The sequence below is a fragment of the Aethalodelphis obliquidens genome, unplaced genomic scaffold, assembly GCF_003676395.1.
Source record: "Aethalodelphis obliquidens isolate GAN/ISIS:26980383/991018 unplaced genomic scaffold, ASM367639v1 scaffold24, whole genome shotgun sequence".
Classification (NCBI taxonomy): Eukaryota; Metazoa; Chordata; class Mammalia; order Artiodactyla; family Delphinidae; genus Aethalodelphis; species Aethalodelphis obliquidens.
In genome coordinates, this window is record NW_020837968.1 from 13,813,902 (window position 1) to 13,831,462 (window position 17,561).

General features: G+C 42.0%; 1 protein-coding gene across 1 annotated transcript; it reads right to left on the reverse strand.

Annotated features, from left to right (window-relative positions):
- Positions 1–542: 542 nt before the first annotated feature.
- SLC30A10 (solute carrier family 30 member 10) lies at positions 543–17,203 on the reverse strand. The gene is made up of 4 exons (XM_027122488.1): positions 16,564–17,203; positions 15,808–15,885; positions 9,566–9,805; positions 543–2,329 (listed from the first exon to the last, which is right to left on the reverse strand). The coding sequence occupies exons 1-4, from the start codon at positions 17,201–17,203 to the stop codon at positions 1,830–1,832; spliced, it is 1,458 nt and encodes a 485-aa protein (XP_026978289.1). The 3' UTR covers positions 543–1,829.
- Between the last annotated feature and the right edge of the window lie 358 nt (positions 17,204–17,561).

Here is a 17,561-nt window from a genome sequence, read left to right on the forward strand (position 1 = left end):
AACTCCTAGGGATAAAAACATATTTAGGCATTTTTCTATTTACCTAATTCATGGCCAATTTAAACTCAGATAATAAATTTTCAAGGAATAAAAATTTTCCTATTCTACTGATCACAGTTGCTTCTTTATTTCAGCCTTAGAATTTAAAACTAAGACACAGTTTTTTAAATGGTGTTTGTGTTGAAAAATGTGGGTGCTTTTTCTGTTCCCAATCCAGCATTTCTGATGAGAACTGTGAAGATTCTAAACTGCACAGACTCAATGCTTACAGCCTGAGGGATGATCTTTTTCAGTCAATTTTGCAACCCATCAAAAAAGATTCTAGGGCTTCCCTGGTGGCAGCAGTGGTTGAGAGTCCGCCTGCCGATGCAGGGGACACGGGTTCGTGTCCCAGTCCGGGAAGATCCCACATGCCGCGGAGCGGCTGGGCCCGTGAGCCATGGCCACTGAGCCTGCGCTCCGCAACGGGAGAGGCCACAACAGTGAGAGGCCCGGGTACCGCAAAAAAAAAAAAAAAAAAAAAATTCTAGTTCTTTAGCGAGGCACCTCCCGTTTTCTTATACTTATTTTGAGACTGTTCTGGTGAAAATATTGCTGCCTAAACAGTTTGTTAAATTCATGTCAGATGTTTCTCCAGTACATGGAACGAAAATCAGATTCTAATAGATGTATGAACTTGATAATATGGGTCAAGAGACATAAAAGAAAAAGGTAAGCTCCTTGAAACACATTAAAGGCAGCAATTTAATTAATTCTCATTTCTCCCTTGGACATACGCTTTTCCATCAAATTACTAGTTGGCAACTATAGTAAATACCTTAAAATATGTCTAATTAAAGGAAAGTCAATCTAGCTTATTTTTTGGGCCAGAATGCATACTCAATGCCATATATTCTCCTATCCCGAGAATACTCATTTTCTCCTGGTAAATGCTACATAGATCAATGTGATCATATAAAAGAAGACTGAAGGGAAATTTGGGCAAATAAGTAAATCATTAATAAGCAATAAATGAAAACAGTCCTAACTAGACTGACTCTAAAAGACAGTATATAGGTACTGTGTCATACTTAAAGTAGAAATATTCCCACACTTCCAAGTGAAAAAAAAGCATCTTATGTATTTGAACATTTGAAGCATCCTATAGCTGTAGTTCAGTTCACAGCAGAAAGTCTTTTTCTCTCTACCTCTCAAAATGAAGAAATCATCAAAATGCATTTTCTTCCTGCCTTTCCCCACCCCCAATAAACCTGACATCCTCTAATGTTCTGAGAATATTTTCTACCTTACTAGGTATTCATTTTACGTTTATTCAAAAATTAGTCAAAGAAAAACATTTCTGCAGTTATAGGGACTACTTAACTTTCCTCTTTTATGATCTTCCAGTGGAATAGAAAAGAATATAGCTATTATGGTTCTTAAGTTTTTGTTTGATGTGCTTGGCTATGAGCTCACCTGAGAGTCAGCTAGCCGTTCTAAGCAATTCCAAACAAAAACTACTTTGAATCCTGTGTCCACAATTATTGAGTTCCAGCCTTCAATGTCCCTGATATGTATACTAGTGCATTTGCTTCGGAAAATAAATGTTCACACAAAACTGTTGAAGAGCAGCATGAAACACCCAGGATAATGTAAAAGGGTTCTCAGTCACATAAAAATTAACAGACAAGTTCAACTAACATCCCAAACAGCCAAAACCCTCATTGAACACAGAGTGTGTGCACACTGTGAGTGTGATCAGAGTCTATGACCCACAAATCTCTTCCCACAAGCCCAGCTAGTGGTTCCAAAGTGCCTCGCCTATACAGCTTACTGATGTGGGCACCAAACTAAAAATGTGTGCTGTTGACATAACGTGAGTCCTCCTGAGATTTGCTAAGAGCTTGTCCATGGTCACTCAGACAACCTTCCAAAGATACTTCAAGAGCCACTTCTGCTGTTTGCCGTCTCCCAAGGCCATCACTCCGGGACAAGTCCAGTGGGGGACAGCCATTGTGCTCGGCACAGCCATTGACATGGGCCAGAGGCAGTGCCCCGGGGGGACAGCACAGCTGCTTGGTGCAGCCCTTGGAGATGCAGGGTGAGCTGCAGAGCAGCTGCAAGTCCTTCTGCCCCAGGGGCCCCTTCAGGTCCACCTTCTCAAACTGGATGGTCACATTGTGGATTCCCGTGTTGTGGAAGATTTCTCGAATTTTTATACTGGCATCCTGATCTCCCCCATCCTGCTGATACTTGATGTGCAGAGTGGCAATGATCTTCCCACTTATAAGTTCCCAGACATGAACTTCATGGACACTGCTAATTCCGGGCACAGCAGAGAGTTTACTCACTAGAATAGGGGAGAGAAAACAATAGCCAAGGTGAAGGTTCCATTTGAAACATGGAACCACCACGGGAGGATAGGGTCCCCTTAAGCATTCTCACCAGAATGATGTAGTTACTAAGAATAACAGGAAGCAAAATAGCTGTACCGTATATGGCTACATCTTCCCATACATTTTCCCATAATCTTCTGCTTCCTCTCTGAATTCCTCTACCATACACTGTTAGCCCATAAAAGGCAATTCAAGGGGCTTCCCTGGTGGCGCAGTGGTTGAGAGTCCGCCTGCTGATGCAGGGGACATGGGTTTGTGCCCCGGTCCGGGAAGATCCCACATGCCGCGGAGCGGCTTGGCCCGTGAGCCATGGCCGCTGAGCCTGCGCGTCCGGAGCCTGTGCTCCGCAATAGAAGAGGCCACAACAGTGAGAGGCCCGCGTACCGCAAAAAAAAAAAAAAAAAAAAAAGCAATTCAAGAAAATAAATTTCATAACAATCCTCCCCACAAAATGCCCAGGGTGGTTGAGTTTACAAGGCATTCGACGCTCTGATGGACTGGCGTGGGAATATAAAGAAGGATGCCTTTTTTAAAGGGGATTTGGCAATGTGGATCAAAAACCTTAACCAGCAATTCTAACACTAGGAATTTAACTGAAACAAATAACCAAATATTTATGTACAAGACTGGTTTGGACAATGCTTTTTGTGTTAATGAAAAAAAATGGAAATCGTTAAATCAATTATGTGATAGAATATGATACAGCTGCGAAAAAGTAAGTTGCATATTTAAGGATATGAGAAAGTGTATATAATGTATTTTTAAGTGAAAAAGCAAATAGCTAGAATGTATATGTGGTATGCTATTCTTTCCTCTTTTTTTTTTAACATCTTTACTGGAGTATAATTGCTTTACAGTGTTGTGTTAGTTTCTGCTGTATAACAAAGGGAATCAGCTATACGTATATATATCCCCATATCCCCTCCCTCTTGAACCTCCCTCCCACCCTCCCTATCCCACCCCTCTAGGTAGTCACAAAGCACCCAGCTGATCTCCCTGTGCTATGCGGCTGCTTCCCCCTAGCTATCTGTTTTACACTTGGTAGTGTATATATGTCCATGCCACTCTCTCACTTCGTCCCAGCTTACCCTTCCCCCTCCCCATGTCCTCAAGTCCATTCTCTACATCTACATCTTTACTCCTGTCCTGCCCCTAGGTTCTTGAGAAATTTTTTTTTTTTTAGATTCCATATATACGTGTTAGCATATAGTATTTGTTTTATTCTTTCTGACTTACTTCACTCTGTATGACAGAGTCTAGGTCCATCCACCTCACTACAAATAACTCAATTTAGTTTCTTTTTATGGCTGAGTAATATTCCATTGTACATATGTGCCACATCTTCTTTATCCATTCATCTGTCGATGGACACTTAGGTTGCTTCCATGTCCTGGCTATTGTAAATAGTGCTGCAATGAACATTGTGGTACCTGACTCTTTTTTCTTTTTTTTTTTTCTTTTTTTGCGGTACGCGGGCCTCTCACTATTGCGACCTCTCCCGTTGTGGAGCACAGGCTCCAGACGCGCAGGCTCAGCAGCCATAGCTCATGGGCCTAGCTACTCCGCGGCATGTGGGATCTTCCCGGATCTTCCTGCATTGGCAGGCAGACTCTCAACCACTGCGCCACCAGGCATTTCTCTAATGATTAATGATGTTGAGCATGTTTTCATGTGTTTGTTGGCAATGTGAATATCTTCTTTGGAGAATTGTCTATTTAGGTCTTCGGCCTATTGTTGGATTGCTTTGTTTGTTTTTTTGATATTAGGCTGCATGAGCTGCTTATATATTTTCGAGATTAATCCTTTGTCAGTTGCTCCATTTGCAAAGATTTTCTCCCATCTGAGGGTTGTCTTTTCCTCTCGTTTATGGTTTCCTTTGATGTGCAAAAGCTTTTAAGTTTCATTAGGTCCCATTTGTTTATTTTTGTTTCTATTTCCACTTCTCTAGGAGGTGGGTCAAAAAGGATCTTGCTGTGATTTATGCCATAGAGTGTTCTGCCTATGTTTTCCTCTAAGAGTGTTATAGAGTCTGGTCTTACATTAAGGTCTTTAATCCATTTTGAATTTATTTTTGTGTATGGTGTTAGGGAGTGTTCTAATTTCATTCTTTAACATGTAGCTGTCCAGTTTTTCCACTTATTGAAGAAGCTGTCTTTTCTCCATTGTATATTCTTGCCTCCTTTACCAAAGATAAGGAGACCATACGCACATGGGCTTATCTCTGGGCTTTCTACACTGTTCCATTGATCTATATTTCTGTTTTTGTGCCAGTACCATACTGTCTTGTTTACTGTAGCTTTGTAGCATAGTCTGAAGTCAGGGAGCCTGATTCTTCCAGCTCTGTTTGTCTTTCTCAAGATTGCTTTAACTGTTCGGGGTCTTTTGTGTTTCCATAGAAATTGTGCAATTTTTTGTTCTAGTTCTGTGAAAAATGCCATTGGTAGTTTGATAGGGATTGCGTTGAATCTGTAGATTGCTTTGGGTAGTAGAGCCATTTTCACAATGTTGATTCTTTCAATCCAAGAACATGGTATATCTCTCCATCTGTTTGTATCATCTTTAATTTCTTTCATCAGTGTCTTATAGTTTTCTGCATACAGGTCTTTTGTCTCCTTAGGTAGGTTTATATCTAGGTATTTTATTCTTTTTGTTGCAATGGTAAATGGGAGTGTGTCCTTAATTTCTCTTTCAGATTTTTCATCATTAGTGTATAGGAATGTTACACTATTTCTGTGCATTAATTTTGTATCCTGCTACTTTACCAAATTCATTGATTAGCTCTAGTAGTTTTTTGGTAGCATCTTTAGGATTCTCTATGTATAGCATCATGTCACCTGCAAACAGTGACAGTTTTACTTCTTCTCTTCTGATTTGGATTCCTTTTATTTCTTTTTCTTCTCTGATTGCTGTGGCTAAAACTTCCAAAACTATGTTGAATAATAGTGGTGAGGGTGGGCAGCCTTGCCTTGCTCCTGATCTTAGTGGAAATAGTTTCATTTTTTCACCACTGAGAACAGTTTCAAGTTCAGTGCTTGTGATTGGTCTGTTTATATTTTCTATTTCTTCCTGGTTCAGTCTTGGAAGTTTGTGCTTTTCTAAGAATTTGTCCATTTCTTCCAGGTTGTCCATTCTATTGGCACAGAGTTTCTTTTAGTAATCTCTCATGATCCTTTGTATTTCTGCAGTATCAGTTGTTACTTCTCCTTTTTCATTTCTAATTCTGTTGATTTGAGTCTTCTCCCTTTTTTTGTTGTTGAGTCTGGGTAATGGTTTATCAGTTTTCTTTATCTTCTGAAAGAACCTGGAAAAGGTTTTATTATTTAGTTTTTATTTTGTTTCATTGATCTTTGCTATTCTTTCCTTCATTTGTTTTTCCTTTATTTCTGAACTGATATTTATGATTTCTTTCCTTCTGCTAACTTTGGAGTTTTTTTGTTCTTCTTTCTCTAATTGCTTTAGGTGTAAGGTTAGATTGTTTGTTTGAGATTTTTCTTGTTTCTTGAGGTAGGATTGTATTGCTATAAACCTCCCTCTTATAACTGCTTTTGCTGCATCCCATAGGTTTTGGGTCGTCGTGTTTTCATTCTCATTTGTTTCTAGGCATTTGTTGATTTCCTCTTTGATTTCTTCAGTGATCTCCTTGTTATTTAGTAGTGTATTGTTTAGCCTCCGTGTGTTTGTATTTTTTACAGTTTTTTTCCTGTTATTGATATCTAGTCTCATAGCGTTGTGGTTGGAAAAGATACTTGATCGATTTCCATTTTTTTAAGTTTACCAATGTTTCATTTGTAACCCAAGATATGATCTATCCTGGAGAATGTTCCATGAGCACTTGAGAAGAAAGTGTATTCTGTTGTTTTTGGATGGAGTGTCCTATAAATATCAATTAAGTCCATCCTGTTTAATGTGTCATTTAAAGCTTGTGTTTCCTTATTTATTTTCATTTTGGATGATCTGTCCATTGGTGAAAATGGGGTGTTAAAGTCCCCTAGTATGATTGTGTTACTGTCAATTTCCCCTTTTATGGCTGTTAGCATTTGCCTTATGTATTGAAGTACTCCTATGTTGGGTGCATAAATATTCACAATTGTTATATCTTCTTCTTGGATTGATCCCTTGATCATTATGTAGTGTCCTTCTTTTTCTCTTGTAATAGTATTTATTTTAAAGTCTATTTTGTCGGATATGAGAACTGCTACTCCAGCTTTCTTCTGATTTCCATTTGCATGGAATATCTTTTTCCATCCACACACTTTCGGTCTGTGTGTGTCCCTTGGTCTGAAGTGAGTCTCTTGTAGACGGTATATATATGGGTCTTGTTTTTGTATCCATTCAGCCAGTGTATGTCTTTTGGTTGGAGCACTTAATCCATTTACATTTAAGGTAGTTATCGATATGTGTGTTCCTATTACCATTTTCTTTCTTTCTTTCTTTTTTTTTTTTGCGGTATGCAGGCCTCTCACTGCTGTGGCCTCTCCCATTGCGGAGCACAGGCTCCGGACGCGCAGGCCCAGCGGCCATGGCTCATGGGCCCAGCCACTCCGCGGCATGTGGTATCTTCCCGGGCCAGGGCACGAACCCGTGTCCCCTGCATCGGCAGGCGGACTCTCTACCACTGCACCACCAGGGAAGCCCCTTATTACCATTTTCTTAATTGTTTTGGGTTTGTTATTGTAGGTGTTTTCCTTCTCCTGTGTTTGCTGTCTAGAGAAGTTCCTTTAGAATTTGTTGTAAAGCTGGTTTGGTAGTGTTGAATTCTCTTAGCTTTTGCTTGTCTGTAAAGGTTTTAATTTCTCTGTTGAATTTGAATGAGATCCTTGCTGGGTAGAGTAATCTTAGTTGTAGGTTTTTCCCTTTCATCACTTTAAATATGTTCTGCCACTCCCTTCTGGCTTGCAGAGTTTCTGCTGAAAGATCAGCTGTTAACCTTATGGGGATTCCCTTGTGTGTTATTTGTTGCTTCTCCCTTGCTGCTTTTAATATGTTTTCTTTGTATTTAATTTTTGATAGTTTGATATGTGTCTTGGTGTGTTTCTCCTTGGATTTTTCCTTCATGGAACTCTCTGCGCTTCCTGGACTTGATTGAATATTTCCTTTCCCATATTAGGGAATTTTTCAACTATAATCTCTTCAAATATTTTCTCAGTCCCTTTCTTTTTCTCTTCTTCTTCTGGGGCCCCTATAATTCAAATGTTGGTGCATTTAATGTTGTCCCAGAGGTCTCTGAGACTGTCCTCAACTCTTTTCATTCTTTTTTCTTTATTCTGCTCTGTGGTCGTTATTTCCACTATTTTATCTTCCAGGTCACTTATCCGTTCTTCTGCCTCAGTTATTCTGCTATTGATTCCTTTTAGAGAATTTTTAATTTTATTTATTGTGTTGCTCACCATTGTTTATTTGCTCTTTAGTTCTTCTAGGTTCTTGTTAAATATTTCTTGTATTTTTTTCATTCTATTTCCAAGATTTTGGATATCTTTACTATCTTAACTCTGAATTCTTTTTCAGGTAGACTGCCTATTTCCTCTTCATTTGTTTGGCCTGGTGGGTTTTTACTTTGCTCCTTCATCTGCTACGTGTTTCTCTGTCTTCTTATTTTGCTTATCTTTCTTTTTTTAAAAAAATGAAACATCATTGTATATATACACACACAAAAATGATTTTTTTAGATAGATTAAGTCTTGTTTTATTGAATGACTGACATAAAATATTAAGAGTGGTAATTTCTGGGTGGTAGGATTATGAGAGATTTCTATTTTCTTATTTAGGCTCTTCTATATTTTCCATACTTTCTAAAATTAGTATGTATTTAGAAAGATGGTATTGAACAGTGATGATGAACAACCTGTAGCCAGCTAGAGTTTGAATCCCAGCTAATCATTTACTACCTGCATGACCTTGTAAAATTTACCCAGTCCCTCTGTGCCTCGGTTTCCTTATCTGTAAATTAGGAATGATAATGACAGTACCTCATAAGTTTATTTTAAGGATTAAAATGAGTTAATATAAGTAAAGCATTTGGACAATATTACCTAGCATGTAATAAGTATCATAAGAGTGTTCCTATCGTTATTACACTCTAATTTTTTTAATATCTGCTTTTCAATATATCTATATTATTCTGTTAAAAGGCAATGTAAGCCAATATATATCACAAGTTGCTCTGTATATGCTTCTTTTGTTTTTTCCATTGGCAAACAAGTCCCTGGAAGGAAAATGATGCAGTATATCTGCTCCTCGGAGCCTCTTTTACCTCTGTCGTCCTCTGCCTGCAGCACTGGGCAAAGAGTAGGCATGCAGGACAGTCACACTGTAAATCATGCCTGTAGGGGGAAAGGCTATCCATGGCTGTTTAATATATTAAGACCTATCAAATCTAATTTCAGCTATTTGTCATGAAATAAGGTCTTCCAACTTTCAGCTGCATAGTGGGCCTGGGCTATAGTTCATGTTTACTGGCTCACTGATGAAGTAATGATAGATAGAATAATAGCAAATATTCATGAAAAAAATTATTTTCCTATAAAAACTTCATCTCCATTTAGAAACACTAGAACTAAAGTTGCACATTCAGTTTCTCACCAACATCTGGAGAGTTCCCATTCAGACATCCTATAAAGTCTATAAAAATGTTCTATCCTCAGATGCACATAAACTCAAGTGAGAGTTTGACCTTCTATTTGAGCAAAGCAAAGAAACAGATTCCATTACTGAATGAGTGAATTTAAATATGGTCCATTTTACTGTGTTATAGGACACACGGTGACTTGTGTGCCCACAAGAATCAGTTAACTAAAAAGCAGGATCTAGAATAGGAAGGAATGACTCATGTTTTCAGAATAGGGGGAATAAAAATCAAGTCCTGGACAGAGTGGCCTTATCTGAGTTAGAATAAATCTCTGACATGAAGGTAAATAAATAGCGCAGGAATAGGTATTGCCCAAGCAACACATTCTTAAAAATTTGCAGTAGAGTCAGAGAATGATGGGCTAAAAAGGACCTTTGGTTCTCGGAGCTGTGAGTCATCTTAGTAGCAGCAGTCATCTACAAAACATGTGAGGATGTCTCTATTGCGTTGTGATTTAAAGTATTTCAGGATACAGAAATCAAACGCTGCTCTGAAATAATGCTGGCCCTTTGGCCTGAAGAACAGTCACTGGGCAGTGGTTCAAGATAAGAATTGCATGACTTACTCAGCTCTTCCATGTTGACGCCTTTGGGGACCATCTGCAGCAGAATGGCAGCAGTCTCCTTGATGAGTGGGAAGGCAGATGACAAAATAATGATGACCATGATGACAGTCAGGCTGGGGTCAATGTAGCACTGCCAGTTACATGGGTCCTCATGCTTCAGGGGAAGCACGTAGAATATGATGGCCGTAATCACCACAACCACCGACCCCAGGGCATCTCCCATCACATGTAAAAGTACCCCTGCGGGGAAGAAAGAAAGACCAATAAAGCCCACGTGACAATCACTGACTTGGTTTCCCAAGTCTATGAATACCTGTTGCTACTTGTTCTCTGTTCAGTTAGAATAGCAGGCTGGATTTGAAAGCAAAAAACAATGGACACTTCTGCACAAAAAACAAAACCTCAGGCCACCGTCCCAGGACCCAGAGAACGTGGAACAGCCTAGGAAGATTCTGAGCTGCAGACACCTGCGGGAAGAGGGACTGTGCCAGTTCAAGGTGCCACACTGCTGCCACCTACCACCCATCAGAGGGCACCAAGCTGGAAACAGATGCTATGCAAATGGTTTCTTTTTCTTTCAGACAGGTGTCTGTGATTTAAATTGTTTCAAACATTTCTTTTTTTTTTGGGGGGGGGGGTGCCATGCCACGTGTTTTGTGGGATCTTGGTTCCCCAACCAGAGGTCGAACCCAGGCCCACGGCAGTAAAACCACAGAGTCTTATCCACTGGACCGCCAGGGAATTCCCAAACTTTTTTTTCCTAATTGAAGTATAGTTGATTTACAACGTTGTGTTAGTTTCTGGTGTACAGCAAAGTGATTCAGGTATACATATTCTTTGTAATATTCTTTTCCATTATGGTTTGTTACAGATAAATATAATATTTATATTTATTTATTCTTTGTCTTCCCTCTACCTTGATCCATTTTCCCCTTCCCTAAATGCATTTACCTACGTCTCACTTAGCCTGTGGTCACTTAAACTGCCTTTGGTTTAAGAGGTCCTCCACAGTGTCCAGCAACATTCCCACTAAATAAAGAGCCCTTTGTAACAATAAAATAACATTTAAATTCTACAGATAATAACAAAAATTGTGGATGCCTTTACTTAAGGGAACCACTTCGAAAGTTTTCGGTCATGATACAGAAAGCATGTAATTCTAAAGAAGATCTAAGTGTCCAGTTGTTTGTTGGATACAGACTGAACTGGGAGTTAGTGAACGGAGTGGAGATTTGTTAGGATTATAAAGTATAAACACAAAGGTTTTTTCTTTACAGAAAGCAACATCAGAATCTTTCTTTCCAAAGTATGGTTTGCAGACCAGAAGCACCAACATCACCTAGAAGCTTCTGAAAAAGGCAGATTCTCAGGCTCCACCTCCGATCTATTGAATCGATTCTGCTTTTTTTTTTTTTTTTTTTTGCCGTACGCAGGCCTCTCACTGTTGTGGCCTCTCCCGTTGCGGAGCACAGGCTCCGGACGCGCAGGCTCAGCGGCCATGGCTCACGGGCCCAGCCGCTCCGCGGCACGTGGGATCTTCCCAGACCGGGGCACGAACCCGCGTCCCCTGCATCGGCAGGCGGACTCCCAACCACTGTGCCACCAGGGAAGCCCCGATTCTGCATTTTAATAAGATCCCCAGGTGACTGAAATGCACATAAAAGTTTTCAAGGCGCTGCTCTAGAAGAAAGTATACGGATTAACCCTCCATGTATCCCAGATTCACTCAGTAGAATTAATAATCATCCAAAATACTAACAAGTCACTCATGGCTGCAACTGAATAGTTTCACTTAGAAGAGGCTACTTCCTCCTGGCAGCACTTCTAAGATTCTGAGTAGCATCATAGGTCGAATGGCATTTTGTAAACACACTAAATGTAGTTTGTGGCAGCCTCTCCCTGCCACCAAAAAAGTACAAGAATAAAAAGAATCCCCACATCTCCTTCTGGCTGAGTGTTTACTTATGGTAATAGGGTCCCGATTCAATAAATACATTAAGTAGTCCCATTTTTAAATTCTGTGCCCCCTTCTTCCCACCCCACCCCTATGGGGGCTTCTTACTCCCCAGTCCCTGTCCTCAGCCAAAAAGAGAAACTCAACATGTTCCCAAGAGTTGGTCTCTACAGCTTGTTTCTCCAGAAGGAACTGAAGATCAAAGCTCTAACCTTCTCCGGGACAGTACAAAATACTACCATAAAAATATGAAGACCAAACATTTCCTATATGCACTCGACATCATTTTCACAGCCTGAGACCATCTGTTATTCTCTTTTTCATGGATGTCAGCCTCGTTTCCTCCATTAGACTATAAGTAACAAGAAGGTGAGGGTCGTACCCTGCATTTCCTTTGTTTGTACTTTAGCACTGGAGGCATACAATCTAGGCACTCGAAAAAAAACAGTTTTCTGGTTGGTCAGTCATAACTCCCACGACATAGAGTGCCTTCTGCCTTTTACTTAATTATAATAACTGTAATGCTAGCTAACATCTATGCACCAGACATTGTTGTATGTTGCATGTATTTACACATTAAGTCCTCTTAAGGACTGTCTAAAGTGATTACTCTCTCCACTCTACAAATGAGCAAACTGAGGCACAGAGTAGCTTAGTAACTTATCCAAGAGCACACAGCTACAAAGTGTTCGTGTGGGGATATAAATCTGCATAGTATGACTAGAGAACCACTGGGCATCCTGCCCCATCGAAGTCCTACATTCCAGTTTCAAGTTCTCCTTCTGAGAAATCTCACTACCGGACCCTAAGAATTATATAAAAGAGTGTTGAAACTTATTTTTCACATAATCCGCAGTAAGAATCTTATTTTGCATCCTAGCCCAGGCACAAACACACACTGAAACAAATGTTTCTCGAAAAAACAAAACCTATCCTTACGTGGGACTTATTACTATTTTCTATTCTATTTCATTCAATTCTAGTTAGTTTTCAAAATGCTGATCATGCTTTACTAAATTGATTTTACAACCCAAACTATCGTGACCTTCAGTCTGAAAAACTGCTTACAGCTTCATTTCGCTAAATTCCTGAGATATTGCGGTGTGTTTTCTGGCCTTCCGTGCAAAGATGGTCATGATCTTCTGGGGACCTCAGTCCACTGGCAGGGCTCTGGATAAGTGCATCAGTAACTTCCAGAGGGAGGATTATTCCCTGTGACGAGAAATCTCAAGAAAGGCTTCTCGAGACATGGGCAAGACTCTGAAGAGGAGACAGGCTTCAAAAGGCAATAGTCCCAGGCAGAGAAACTCAGAGAAAAGGTGTTCCAAGCAGAGAACTCAAAGGAGGCTGCAGAAGAGGATGTGCTTGTCAGGCAACATGGGAGACGGGTACGCTACATTTAGAGTCACAGACCTGACAGTCTCTGTGAGTCATGGATCTTGTGAAAGTCAACCTCTCTGAGCGGCAAGATTCTCACTGGTGAAATGGGAATAAGAATAGCATCTGCCTCACTTCTCGAAGAGGCCAGTTCTGAAGAGGACGTGATACTAGAAAAAAATGTGTATAAACATCTAACGAAAACATAGCCGGTGTGTGTGTGTGTGTGTGTGTGGCAGGATAAACTGTGGAAATACTGCCGTGATTTGCTTTTTGCTATTAACTGTCAGGATCATAGAATAACAGAGTCAGTAGAACGCCTGGAAATTAATATGACCTAATCTGGAGCTCTGAAACTTGTTAGTGACTCAACTATCTTGAATACATTTGTGTTGCATGTTGCCATCTCAAAGACTTTCAGGGATAATGTCTTATTATCATGCTAGTCAAAGATGTTTTATTTGTTATTTCTATGTCTAGCTGAAATTTGAGTCACTTACTATGCATATATAATTTATAATAAAAATAAAATGTAGAAATTTTAAAAAAATAGAGGACGTGAAACAACGTCTGAAAACCCACTGAGAAGTAAGTGCACAGAACTGATGGGAAGGCAATTCATTAAGTGAATCCTCTGTGCTGTTCCCATCAGCCATGATGTCTCACAACAACACAGAGATGTCAGCACTGCTATTATCTCCCTTATGTAGATAAGGAAACTGAAGGTCCAAGAGGGAACGTTACTTGCCCAAGGTCACATAGCTAGTGGAAGGCAGAGACAGAACTCAAACCAGATCTGCCTGCCTAAGCCCTCCTCACCCCACTATATGTATGTCTTAAATGGTAGTGAGACAGGCTGGGACCTGGGACCCTTTGCTGCAGTACTTGCACCTGGACAAACGTCTCCTTGAGCAGCAAAATCAACAAACTCATTTGTATGAGGCATCTTTAAAAAAAAAGGCTCACAGATACAGAGAACAGATTGGTGGTTGACAGAGGTGGTGGAGGGGTGGGCAAAATGGGTGAATGGAGTCAAAAGGTAAAAACTTCCAGTTATAAGATAAATAAGTCATGGAGATGCCATGGACATCAGGGTGACTATAATGATGAACCTAGTGGCAGGGCAGGAATAAAGACATAGACATAGAGCATTGACTTGAGGACACCAGGTGTGGAGGGGGAAGCTGGGATGAAGTGAGAGAGTGGCATGGACATATATACACTACCAAATGGAAAACAGATAGCTGGTGGGAAGCAGCCGCATAGCACAGGGAGATCAGCTCGGTGCTTTGTGACCACCTAGAGGGGTGGGATAGGGAGGGTGGGAGGGAGACGCAAGAGGGAGGGGATATGGGGATATATGTATATGTATAGCTGATTCACTTTGTTATAAAGCAGAAACTAACACAGTGTTGTGAAGCAATTATACTCCAATAAATGTGTATTAAAAATAATAATAAATAAAATAAGAAAAAAAATAATCCTGTACCACATATTTGAAAGTTGCCAAGAGAGTAGATCTTAAAAGTTCTCATTATGAGAAAAAAAAATTGTTACTGTGCATAATAATGGATGTTAACCAGACACTGTTATTCATGTATTTATATTTATACTGTGGTGATCATTTCACAATACATACAAAGATCGAATCATTATGTTGTACACCTGAAATTAGTGTTATATGCCAATACTATCTCAATTAAAGAAAGAATAAAAAAACAGAATGTGCTTTGAAAAGGTGAAGTGCTATGATGGTGAACTCCATCTTAAAAACCCATTAAATATATATAGAATATATATGTTATTAATATATATTATATATGTAATATATATTAATAACATATATATTCTATATATTTATATTTAAACTGAATCTAACAAAAAGGATAAACTAAAGGATTATGAGTTTTCATCACAGATCCTCTTTCCAAAAAGATTCACCACCATGTTTTTTAGGAATTCCTCTGTTGCAGTTAAATTTTTTTAACTAATTCATTTAGAAATTTTTAGGAGCTCATGTGCTGCTGTCGTTCTTTTCTGATTTTCCCTCCAGATTCATTCTGGGTATCACTTTGTAAAACAGATGTGAGACTCTCAGAAATGAAGGCGTTTCCTGCATTATTTGTTTTTCTTTGTATTATTTACCTCTAAGCCCCACTTCAGGCTTCCTCAAACCATCTAAAGGTAAAGGGCTGCATAACTTTTGTTGAGATTCTCCATCAGATTGGGAATTGGGCTTTCTTGAATCGCTCTGAAGCAAAATCTGTGCCCAAGAAGTTGGAAAGGGGAGATGTACTGTACCATGTTGGTGTCTGGTGAGAAACCCACTTTTGAACTCCCAGGGCTCAACTTTGCCCTGGGTTTGTGACCTTGAGCGCATGGTAGGAGGGATGCAAGTAATGTGCCTTCCTCTGTCTCCCCAGAACCCCTTCTTTAGACCTTGAGGTGGAAACTCAACTGAACCAACAGACCATCTCAGGAGCAGTTTTCTGACCAAAATAAGTGAGGCAATGAGGGTCAGTCAGCAAGGTCACTTGGGGCGTAACCTTGGATAGGTCCCACCTACTCTCTTCCAACCTTTATCAAAATGATATCCAATTCAAACAGGCTGCATTTTATGTTAGCAATATCCACGGGCGGGCAAAATCAAGCAGTAGCATGCCAGGGATCTGTGAGACTCTGGAGCAGGCAGCGTGAGCATGGGCCTAAGTGGAGCAAGGATAAATCATTAGCAACTCTGACTCCCCCAGAATCGATGCCGTGATTAGGCAAGAGATCTAGGTAATAGTCTCTGCATGTAACCAGCCTACTTTCTAACACACCTATGAAAAGGCAAACAGAAAGGAAGAGTCCAGCCCAGTCCATGCGTAACACTGAAAAGGATTTCAGCTTGACCCCAGGTCAATCCTACCTCTGATATTCAGGGCTTCGGACTTCTTCTCCTTTTTCATAGTCTCTTCTGGTTCATTCTGCGTAGTCAGGGAATCACCTGCATTCAAAGAAGAAACCTTGTGTTGTGTATAAGTTCTACAAACAAAAAGAACCAATGGACTCAGAAAAACGTTTCATTATTTTCAAAGCCCACTACCTCATCAGCCCCCCCACCTCTCCAAACACACAGCCCAGAGTGGCACATTTTGGCCTTTAAATCAGCCTTGTGATTCACCTTTGGACTTCCTTCACACTTTCATTCAAGTTCAAACAAACAAACAAACAAAAGAAGAGGCAGTGGGAATCCACCCCCAACCCCAAACCCATAACTCCCAGGGGGATGGACGGATGGGCAAAGGGGGAAGGAGAAAAACAAAGTGCAGATAGTATCCAATGGAGGAGGGAGAGGTGGGGAGTGCTATCTGTTGCCCAACAATAATAACTGATTTCCGAGAGAATCAATACTCCTATACAAAGAAAATAGGGGAAGGGGAAAAAGAAGCAAAGGGGGCCCGAGGACCCAGGAGGAAAAAGAAAAGAAATCGGGGGAATACGTTCAGTTAGCGGCACAGACTTAAAGCCGGCCGGCAGAGGAAATAGTTGTGGTTTTTTTGTTTTTGTGTTTTTTTGTTTTTAAAGCAGACAGGTAAAAAGAGGGCGTGGGGCGAGAAAGAAGGGACTGGGCGCGCGGGGGAGGGAAGGGCAACGCTGTCCAGAAGATGCAACCGAAAGGCACCTGCTACGTTGGAGAACACGGTCGCCCCCTTCTCGTCCTTCCTGTCCACCGAGGCCACACGGAGGGTCACGGCCGAGTCGCGGCCGGGGGCTGGCAGGGCGGCGGCGTGCCAGCGGCCCTCAGCGCCTTGGGGACCCGGGAAGACGCCGCGAGGGCCGCCCCCGGCCGCCGGTTGCTGTTGCCGCTTCTGTTGGCGGCGGCGGCGGCCGCAGCAGGCGAACCAGGCGGCGCAGTCCCGGAAGATGAGCAGCCCTACCACGTTGACGGCCAGCCCCAGGGCGCCCACGATGAGCACCAGCTCGGGGTCATCGATGCGCTCGGGCCGGGCCAGGCGCAGCACAGCCTCCACGAAGATGGTGAAGCAGAGCGCGGTAAGGAAGACGGCGTTGCCGAGCGCGCCCACCACCTCGGCGCGGGCGTAGCCGTAGGTGGCGCTCAGGCTCCCGCGGGGGCGCCGGGCGATGTAGCCGGCGCTCAGCCCCACGCACAGCGAGATCAGGTCCGACAGCATGTTGAAGGAGTCGGACAGCAGCGCGATGGAGTTGCCCAGGTAGCCCGACACCAGCTCGGCCACGAAGAAGGCGATGGTGAGCACAAGCATGAAGAGCAGCCTGCACGTTTTGCCCGAGTAGCGGCCCATCCCCGCCCGGCCGATCGTCCCGCCGCCACAGGTGGGGGCGCGGCGCCCTGGACTCCGCCGTGGCCTGGTCCCCGCCTCCCGGGCCGCCCTGCCCGCCGGCACCCGGGCTTCTTATAAGGCGGAGGCGGAGGCAGAGCGGCCCCGGTCCCCGCACGACCAGAGTCTAAAGGAAGGGCCGGGCGGCCGTATCTAAGGGACCTTTCGCCGCCTCCCCGACCCCTGCCCCTCCCTCGCGGCTCGGCCTCCCTTGATACGTGGCCACGGGCCAGTGTCTGTCCTTCTAAGGACGGAAGTGGGCAGAGAGGAAAGCTGCCGAAAAGAGGGGGCGTGCCTGGATGGCACCCGTCACAGACACCCC